This window comes from Anneissia japonica, unplaced genomic scaffold, assembly GCF_011630105.1.
Source record: "Anneissia japonica isolate Jap-2015-1 unplaced genomic scaffold, ASM1163010v1 scaffold1005_len2656397_cov198, whole genome shotgun sequence".
Taxonomy (NCBI): domain Eukaryota; kingdom Metazoa; phylum Echinodermata; class Crinoidea; order Comatulida; family Comatulidae; genus Anneissia; species Anneissia japonica.
In genome coordinates this window covers 222,879-233,463 of record NW_022683792.1, presented here as the reverse complement: position 1 = coordinate 233,463, position 10,585 = coordinate 222,879, and the positions used below count along the sequence as shown (strand labels likewise).

The 10,585-nt window shown below is 34.2% G+C and overlaps 1 protein-coding gene across 1 annotated transcript in view; it reads left to right on the top strand.

Annotated features, from left to right (window-relative positions):
* Positions 1-716: 716 nt before the first annotated feature.
* LOC117102726 (PR domain zinc finger protein 14-like) overlaps positions 717-10,585 on the top strand; it is a 12,379-nt gene continuing 2,510 nt past the window's right edge. The window contains exons 1-4 of the mRNA XM_033243133.1: positions 717-1,169; positions 8,106-8,177; positions 8,525-8,685; positions 10,075-10,276. Of these exons, the coding sequence (XP_033099024.1) occupies positions 8,153-8,177; positions 8,525-8,685; positions 10,075-10,276 (388 nt within the window). The 5' untranslated portion in view covers positions 717-1,169; positions 8,106-8,152. The remainder of the gene's footprint in view (positions 1,170-8,105; positions 8,178-8,524; positions 8,686-10,074; positions 10,277-10,585) is intronic.

The window sequence follows — 10,585 nt, the reverse complement described above, 5'->3', positions numbered from 1 at the left end:
ATTCGCCATAATTCATCAAATATCCGTGGCCTCCAGGAGGCTTCACCCCCTGGACCCCCAAGTGAGACTCGATTCGCTCCACTAGGCCCCCCGTCGGGGCCTCTAGCCCCTCCGTCGGGCAGGTCCTGGCGCCACCCCTGGTTTGAGTAGGTCAATAATACACATCAATTTTGTAATTTTGTAAACCACCTATTGAATCATAAGTAGACTAAATCCTTACTGAAATCTAGCCAACACAAATCAACTTATATTCGTGAACCTTTATTTCTTCTTTTAGATATGCACCTAATACTTCCGAATTAAAGTTCTTTATCCTTCAAAGGGTTTTTTGGTAGGATTTTGGTCTGGTGCATCTTATGTACAGCATTAATACAACCGCAGGTCCTAGTCTTAACCTCGAGGTCGAGAGGCTTGCTGTTGAAACGTTAAATGAAATCGCGTAAAATACATACAAACACTGATTAACATAGATGGGTGAAGTTACTATGTTAGAGCGTTAATAAGGTCGAAAGATTTATAATAAAAAACATCTATAATTAAGATTAAGATTCTTTTGAATAGTGCTACTATTTGCCTACCATAGGGTTATGTCGAATTCTTTTAGGAAAGTCCATTTCCTCACTAAGCATGTCTTTGTGCACTATCAAGGTCTGTGGTGGACAGAAATAGCTGGGACAAGATATCAATTAAAATGCTAATCGTTGGCATTGTCTAAAAAAAGCCTCCTCCACGACATAGTAACGTAACAAATTGTTGCAATTTTTGCGGTCAGGAGAGGGACAATTAAAGCCGACTTGGACCAATCTTGCCCTAAGCTAATATCTACCACTGCTGTGTACATACGTTGTACTCAACTTCGGAATTATTCTCATAGGCCTACATCTCTACTATCTATCTGATAAAAATCCACCTTCTATGCGCATGCGCCGATATTCTTCTATTTGGAGTTTCTATATGGCAAGATTTCCGATTCCTATATAAAGCCGGCAACCTAAGATGTATTTGGTTTGTGTTCTAATTTCATGATATCGAACACTATCAACACGTATGCGCGTCATTCTAACGCAAGACCTCCGCTCGAGAATATCAACGCTTTTACGGTCGGGCACTGCTATTATTATTTCAACAGGTTGTTCGATGAATCAAGTTTAAATGTCTCTACTTCCACCGTAAGTTGCTGATTATTTTTAAAATTTATTTGGGGTAAATCGAATAAGGAACGTTCTCCTAACATTGGCTGAACCATTTTGGCCTTACACTTAGCAACAGTTTAAGCAACAGTTAAACATATTTTAGTAGTACACATATTTGGCAATTCCTTGGGGAAAATGCGCTTTCATAGATAAGTAGGAATTAGAGTACACTATAAATTGGCCTCATTGCTAGATTGATAGAGATACTGAAAGAAATGGTAATTGAATGGTCTTGGTTTCCAATACCACTGGGGACAAATATATATTTTTTCAATTTTTTTAAAAATTAATTATAGTATATTATCACGGAATTGGGTGTTTTTCCATTCAAATTCAAAATTCAAATTCATTTTTTTCTATTTCTTAAACACAATAATGAAATGTAATGTGATAGGAAAACCCTTAGGAAAACTTGAAATGCTCTTGAAAATGAAAAGGCCTAAAGATGAAGTAGTATAAAATAACAATTAAAGAATTACATAAAATATGGAAAAATGTATACAATAATAAAAATGAAAATACTACTTCGTCTAACGTAATTAAGTTCTTAACTAATTGCAAAGCGGATAGAATCTTGAAATTTTGTTGAAATTGTTTTATTTATATATTATATTATAATTTAAAAATAACCCGCTTTGATATCAAATTAGCAAAGATTCCAAACGAAAAAAAAATATCTCTGTCTTTGATTATAATATTGTAGAAGTTTTGAAGCCTACTATTTTGAGCTTAATTAGTGTATCCATGCTGCTCATTAGTTAATCGTGTATACGTTGTTATTGTGTCGTGTAAGCATAGGTTTTTGTGTGTTATGACTGTTTTGGAAACGAAATGCTTATTAGGCTTCAGTCGTATCTTTATGTCATTAAACATATTTGTTTTATAATAATAATAATAATAATAATAATTATAATAGTAATAATAATAATAATAATTCCTCTTCTTTAGCCCTTACAATTATGTACCGTACATAATACATACCGGTACTAATTACTATATTTACATACTTTGATCCATATATTAGGCCTATATATATACATATGTATAAGTTTATAATATAGTATATATACGTGTAATATTGTATATATGTAAAAGAATTAAAAAGTATACATATACAATTATATATATTTATATATGTAATGAAAAATAAGTATTTATTTTATAAAGGTATAATTATGATACAAACATAATGTATCGTTTTTGTCATAGAATTTATGAAGGTAAACGTCAATTTAAAGAATACGGTACATATTACAGTTTACCCTTACGAAACATGCAGTTAGGATAACTTGTGGTCATAACAACCGGACTTTAAGAAGAGTATTGGCTTGTAATAGGCCAATTGCTAAAGTACTTGCTTGTTGGTTATCTTTACTGCTTCCTATTGGTCCGTTTTATTGATTCTTTGACCCTCACTACTACTAGTTTGTATACTATTTTCCAATTCTAACTTGGTAACGGTGTAAGGCAAAACGTTCGTATGTTTATAGGATAAATTTCGTGGTAAATTTTAACTGTGCTTTCCACATTTTCAAACTAATAGGTGTACATCAAACGTAAATATAGCTGTACTAAGTGAGGCTTTTGTATTATTATTTTATTTTTGTATTACATTCATTTTATAGATTATAAGCCAACATTTTTTTATTTTCATCTACGGTCGCCAATTACAGAGCTGTATATAGTTTCTATGGTGATTCCTTTTTATAAACTCCATTGTAATCTTACCATTTTATTTTCTTGTTTTGATATGTTGATAAATAAGAATCTCAGAATAGATTAAATTTAATGTTTTAAGTTATGAATGTTAATGAAGAAGAATCTTCGAATTCGGAACCTTTTGTCGCCTATGCACACACCTTAGCTAAATAGTCCACTAGATCTTCCTTATATCTGTCTCTTATACACATCTGGCTAGGACTAGTCTTCTAGGCCTAGCTAGAGAGGCCTAGGGCCTAGCCGAGGTCTAGCCAAAATCACTACATTTAAGTTCATTGATAAAATAAAATTCTCATCAGATTGAAGAATAAAAATTTCCTTTTGATTCACTGGCACACCAAACAGACAAAAGTAAACTCACTGAATATTGCTGCCTGGCCAGCGCATAATCGAATGTGGCCGCTGCCATGTTCTTTTTGGAGATTATTTTAATGAAAATCGTCTCCTAAACAACAAAAAAGTACGTTAATTGTATATAGCCTGTCTCTTATACACATCTAGATGTGTATAAGAGACAGCTCCTATACTGTAGTTCTGGTGGTGGAACAAGTCTTCTCGGATAAGGACTATAAACCGTAGGCCCAGTGTACGCAAATGCTCATGTGCACTTTAAAGAACCCAGTACATCTTTCGAGAAATACATACATACACACACATACTAAATGTGGATACAAAATTATACAATATATTATTTTAAAAGGATAAAGCTCAAGGCGAATACTTTGTTCTTTAACATCGTGTTTTTTAAAACTTTTAATTTAGATCTGAAATAAAATCTATACTATATATCTGTACTATATATATATATATTTATTTATAAATCTATTTGTATAATAATATTTAAAATAATTATATATATATATATATAATGTATAGATTGTAACTAACTACTGTATATACTTAACATTTCGCAGTTAAATAATTTAAAATTGACAAAAAAGTAACATGAATATAAATTTGATATATAAAGACCTTTTATTAATTAAAAAATATTACACGGCAATGATGTTTCAGTCAATTCTGCTGAGTATTAAATTTTATATTGATTTGATAGTGACGCTGAATAGTACGACGTGCTACGTGACTCGCACATGAGTGAGCCACGAATCTGTTTAATATTAGTTTAAAAGGGTTCAACCACAGATACTTTATTTGTGTACAGGATTTGTAGCGACAAAGGTGTGTTAATGAGAGAAGTTCTCGACAATTAGATGAGAATATCACGGTGAACCGTTTGTCTAATAGTTTATAAGAAGTTCTCAAAAGACACAATTATGTTAAATAATGAGTATTTACACTCTTGTTGTGTGTCGGGCGTTCCAAAGGAGAAACCATTCTTGCCTCACACCATGCCTGCTCTATCCACGCGTGTTCGATTCAAAGCACGATTTCGCTCACAGTGTATTTACACAGAACAAGGCCCAATGGCCCTCGAGGCGTATTTGTACAACAAACTTACGTACTTTGCCTAAGTAATCATCTCAATAGTTAAGCTAGTTACAAAAGTCTGTATAGTTGTAAAATGTTTGTCAGAATGAATTTCTACAAGGAGCTTCTATAATGTATAGTAACCTGCAAACCATCATGTCTTTACATTTATAATTGTCACTGTAGGTTAATATCTAAAATGATTGTGATAATTTGTCGAGTAGGCCCATTTAGGTTCATCGTGTAATAATGATAGTCTAAACTTAAAGAGATTTAAGGTAGGCCTATATATATTATTGCAACAATAAATCTGCAATACATTTCTCTCTCAAATTCTTTGTTTGCGTTCTGGTAAAATGAAGTGGTCTACCGTTGTACCCATGGGCGTCGATCAGTGGGGGACAGGGACGACACGTCCCCTCACTTTTCAAAGTAGGGGGACATCATATCAATTGTCCCCCACTACTTTTCACCAATATTCTATAGTTAAAACCCTAATTTTCAAAGCGAGTTGAAAGAACAACGACAATTACGAATGACTGTCTTGAATTTTGTCTATATTCACTTGCGCTCTGTTCAATGTGCGGTGGTTATTTCCGGACTAATAGGCCTACTGAGTAAAAACGCATTTCGTAACCATAAACTAATTCCTGCATGATCTCAGTAACCACTCCATCGATTTTATGGATGTATCAGAGGCTAAATTTAGTATGAAAACAATGTACTGTACGTTGTTAAAATTGGAAGAGTGTAAACCTAAAAACATTTTTACGAACTCAAAAGTGCACAATTTCTACTATAAATGATATATTCCTTTTGTATATTATTAAGGCCCGTATATAGGCCTACTAGTGTTCAATAATTTTTGCATACATAGATTCCTGTTTTCCTGATTTCAGAAGAATTGAATTTTATATAGCCGTTATTAAACAATAATTATACAGACTTTGAGACGGATAGGTCTGTCTATTTCGACATATTTAAGTAGTGATACCACAAGTTTACCAACTCCGGTGTTACTTGACGCAATCTCGACATGACATCATGCAGGGGCGGATCCAACATGGGTCATGGGGGACCCGTGTCCCACCTCACCCTACCGTCAGTCCCGCAGAAAAATAAAAAGAGAGAGAAAAAAATTGAGAAGAGTTGAAGGGAGGAAAGAGGAACAAAAAGAAGTGTATCCACGAGCTCAGCGGCGGTCGCAGCAGTGGGCGAAAGGAGAGCTCAATTATTTTACCACTCACTAATTTTGAATTTTCTATTGATTGACGGCGAACACAACGTTACCTTTTCCAACGAATTCATAAACCAGGATGTAAATATAGGTGGAGACCTAAGAGGGGCTTTTTAGCCGCATTAACGGAATGTAGTGTGCCCAGCTAGAACAGCTAACCATGCTCAGTGGCGTAACGCGTATGCGATCTCTTGTGGTGGTCCGGCCCACCTACCCTTAGGGGGTCCCTGTCGTGACTCTACACATAGGCTCCTCGCTATAGCACCCTGATCTAAAAGGGCTTTGAGCCTTTGTTTATACATAACAGCATAATGTCTCTGACATTAACTGTAGGACATATATCATAATAATTCAGTGGGGATGGGGTCGGGAAAAGTCAAAAATTTTGTGGAGACTGCTTTGAAAAAGCATTTTTACCATTTAAGAGTGCCATTTATGAGCATCTAGAGGAGCATATTCTTAAAATTTGTTATAAATTCCGAAGGAAGGGGAGCAGATCTCCCATCGGGAAAAGTCAATAATTTTGTCGAGGAGACTGCATTGAAAAAGCATTTTTAAAGTCTGAGAGTCTCATTTCTGAGCGTTTATAGGGGCATATTCTTAAAATTTGCTCACTTTTCAGCCTCAACCATGGTAGGGCTGAGGTGGGTGTCTTCTACATATTTTCCCCTACCCCTGTCAGAAAATTTCTAGATCCACCCCTGTCATGATAATGATGAATTAAGTAAATCACCTTTTATGCTTGTGAAATTAAAATGCTAACTAATGTTGTTTATGCTTCCTATCTCCTTAATCCTGTTTGATGTTAAGTTAGACGATAGCATTTCCACTCACAGTGTAGTCGCTATACCACTCGCACAAAAGTAAAATTCAAAAAGAGGAGGAAAGGAAAACCTCTTGAATGATTTTAAAAGTACATACAAAGATAAAATTGGAGTGACTTTGTTTAAGTTTATCCATGAAGGAACATGGTTTATCATTTGTTTTTCATGGTTGGAATACGTCACAAGCTAATCAGTAGATAATAAATCATTATTTTTATGAATGTTAGTTTGCACGAAGTATGTAAGCGGGCACGATTATGATTGCCAGGATAAATAAAAAAAAAACAACAACATTATGATGAAGATTTCAGTGGCAGATTCAAGGGGCCTCAGCCGGCCTACCCTCCCTAATTTTTTTTCAAAATTTAAAAGTGGAGAAAAAAGAAAATTATATTAAAATTTAAGTCTGAGAGTGCAATTTCCGGCCAACTGGAGGTACCATAATCATAAATTTTCTTATCTCAGCTCCAACCATGGTAGGGCTGAGGTGGTCTACACTCCATCTGTAAAGGTCCCTTCCTGGGCCCCCTCTATTTGGAATTCCTGGACCCACCACAGTATTTTGAAAATGTAGTGTGGAAATAAATTTTAATTGCATTCCTTAAAATTAATTAGATATAGACGCCAGACTTTCCGGGGGATTTGCCTAGGGCGCATACCGGCCCCCTGTCCCCGTAAAGGGTTGTATCTGCGGCCCAAGACTTTCCTTATTTTGCAATTCGTCTCCCCGCCTCCACCCACTTTTCACAACGAATCGACGCCCTTGATTGTACCCATAATCATAGCCCGGGGAATCCGTGATTTTGAAAGGCCTGATATCTGATGATATTTCAAATCTAAATTTCCATTTGGCCCAGATCAGAATAGAGACTCGGCAACAATCATCCCCTATTCCAACCCGATTTTAAGAGTACATACCTATATTAACGTTTTCGTGTCTTCGATACTGATGTAACACTTAACTAACTTGTGGTGTCTATTGCGTGCCCAATTGAGTGCTTTAATTTACACAATCTTTAATTTAAATGATGCACTTAGCTAGATCATCCAAGATAATTCAAGCTATTTTATTGTAATCTGGAATATGAAACGAAATGTTGCACTTGACAAGCCATCTACGTATAATTATATTATGCTATTTATGCTATATTATTCTATTTATATAGGCATAATTGTGTGATATGATGTGATATGTTAAGGATATTATATTACATTATGTTACCGGTATGCTATATTATATTATGTTATGTTATGTTATATAATGTATATCGTATATGTCAACATAGCCCTATATATCAAAGACAATGTATACCGTATCAGATCGATAGCCTTTTTCAAACCTTATGTACAATCGAGTTGCCGTGATTTTACATTACACACTTTCCTATTTACATTTCAATAATTAATAATGGTTCATTACTTTCTGTTTCCTTTAACATGTTAATATATTATTGATATCAAAAGTGTAACTCTCTATTCATCTGTTAAAATTTTCTTGTTATTGCATTATATTATTTGAGAATCTGCATGTCTTATAACTAAATGGTACAGCACGGTATATTTAAATGTGCATTATGGAATAGTGCTATATTAATGATCAGTTTATCACTATTTACTATTTCAAAGCTTTCTTAATTATTACGTTGTGATGATTTTAATTGTTATTATTATGAATATTTTTGTATTATTATCATTTCCATATAGTAATACGAAAACTTCATGTATCCAAACCTGCAGTAAATCATATCGATATGACAAAACTGGATTTACCCTCGGGTAAGTAGGCATTTATGCATGTTATAAACCCACAAAATAAAAATAATATAGACCTATTTCATGTGAATTATTATTATATTATTTTAGTGTAAACATAAGCTATAGTTAACTCTTTATGTAATACGTAGATAACTGTACTGTTTCTGTGATGAAAGCTGCTGTACATTAATTTTTTATATTGTTTATATGTATTTGAATCATCCTGTAATTGGCTTTACTGTAGCTGTTGGGTGATGCTTGAAATAAAATAAATAAGATTGCAAGACCACATAAACCGATACTATTATTACTAATAATTAAAATAATTAAATAAAATTAGTAATATTTAACCCTTGTTTTTATTTTAGGAATTATCATCAGGCATACTATGTTTGGCGGTAACATTCACCATGGCGTTTTCTGCGATAAGACAGTAATTCCAAAATCTGCCAAATTTGGACCATTTCGTGGGAAAATTGTACATCCTAGCGAAATAAAAACGACGGATGATAACAGCTGTATGTGGGAGGTAAGTTGTAAGTAGCCTAATAAGCCCTTTCTCCTCAGCAGTACACACACGTGAGTTAGTGAGAAGGAGACACATTTTATTCGTAGAGGGTTGTGTCTGAATTATTATCATGATTTATTTAATTTTTTTTTTCAAAACTATTATGGATGATCTCCTAAATTTCGAGTCATCGCCGCATCACGAGTTTCAGCTCTAAGTCGCCTCTCGAGTCAACAAACATTGGTCATTTTTAGACACCCGGATACCTATAATGAAAAACTGTTTTCCAATTCGACTTCACATTGACGCAGAGGGCGGCGTTCCGTGAAATTTAATTTGCGATGTCGTACTCAATGTGGTCACTGCTTGAGATTAAACTCAAGATCTTTGCATTTTTAATGATACCTTTGATCTTGGGATTTTTTTGTTAACTTTTAAATAAATCTTATGATTCTTTGACAGATATGGAATTTTGGAATGTTCAAAATCAAAGACCTATTATAAATTGAGTAGGCTAGTTTTTATTTTTCTTCTGATATAACCATTTTCATCCTTTTCCAAAGTAGGGTGTATTTCATTTTTATGTTAAATCTCCAGTTTTGACCACGGCCAGATACGCTGTTTGCTTTAGACAAGTACGTTATAGGGCTGAACAAGCTGAGCAAGAATATTGCACCTAGATACCAGTAAATCGCACCGTCTCATACTTTGCAAATGCTTTTAGTTTGGCAGTTGAATTCAATCAAATTAATAAAAAATGCTTTACCAGCTTACGCCTCCCGAAAATAGAACAAAATATACACCCTTTTTTCTATAAAAGTGTGATTTTTATATGTTGCTGAAATATTTTCTGTGTAATACAAATAAAATGACGACAATTGCCCTGTCATTTTTATTTATATGATTTTAATTTATATAAGGCACCTTTCCCCCCAACTTCTGATTTTTTTTTATACAGTTTAACTATTACAGTATGAAATTTATTGAAAGAGTCATAAAATTGGAATTTAAAATGTCTATATGTATTTTGCGAATTTTGAGATTTTTAACTTGGGAATTCTAAGACTCAATCTTAGGAATTTTCATTCCAGCCAGTGGTCACGCTGGTCAGTTGACAACTTAAATAAATCCCACTGTCAGATTGTGTCCATTTCTGCTTTCAAAATTGTTTTTTTGAAAATTAAACAAGCTTAAGTACGCCTAGTTTCATGCCTACAACATATTTTCTACGCTAAATTTTAATTTAAAAAATAGTAGGCATTAGGCCTACTGATCTAGGCATATCAATTTAGATACTGAGGATTAAAACAAAGGATGGACTCCATTAACAATAACACGCATGGTTATAATTACGATAGCTTACAATATTTTTAAATGCATTAACCCGTCTTTTTTTAAATATAAATTCAGATATTCATTGAAGGCAAGCTGAGCCACTTCTTGGATGGAAAAGGAAGCGTAGGTTGCTGGATGACTTTAATAAACAGCGCCCGCTATGCACATGAACAAAACCTAGTCGCTGTTCAGGAGGGAAACGAGATCTACTACGAAGCCTGCAAAGACATTTCAAGGGTAGCTAACACTTTTAAATATCAAAATTTTAAAAGAGCAAGTTTGACGTGTGAAAATGATAGAAAAGTTGGGTAGTATTAGAAGAAACATTTGGGCAAATAAATGTATGATTGTTTTGTATATTCATTGATCTTATAAAATCAGGGGCGGATCCAGAAGTTTTGGTTAGTGGGGAGGGGGGCTTTAGGTATATGTGTACCTCCAAGTGTCTGCGGAAGCTGTTGGGAGGAGGTGTCTCCGTCCGATAAGAAGGGGTTCAGAGGGGTAGCTGAACACTTTAGCTATTATATGTATGTATGTATGTGTGTGGGTGTGTGTGTGTGGGTGTGTGTGTGTGTGTGTGTGTGTG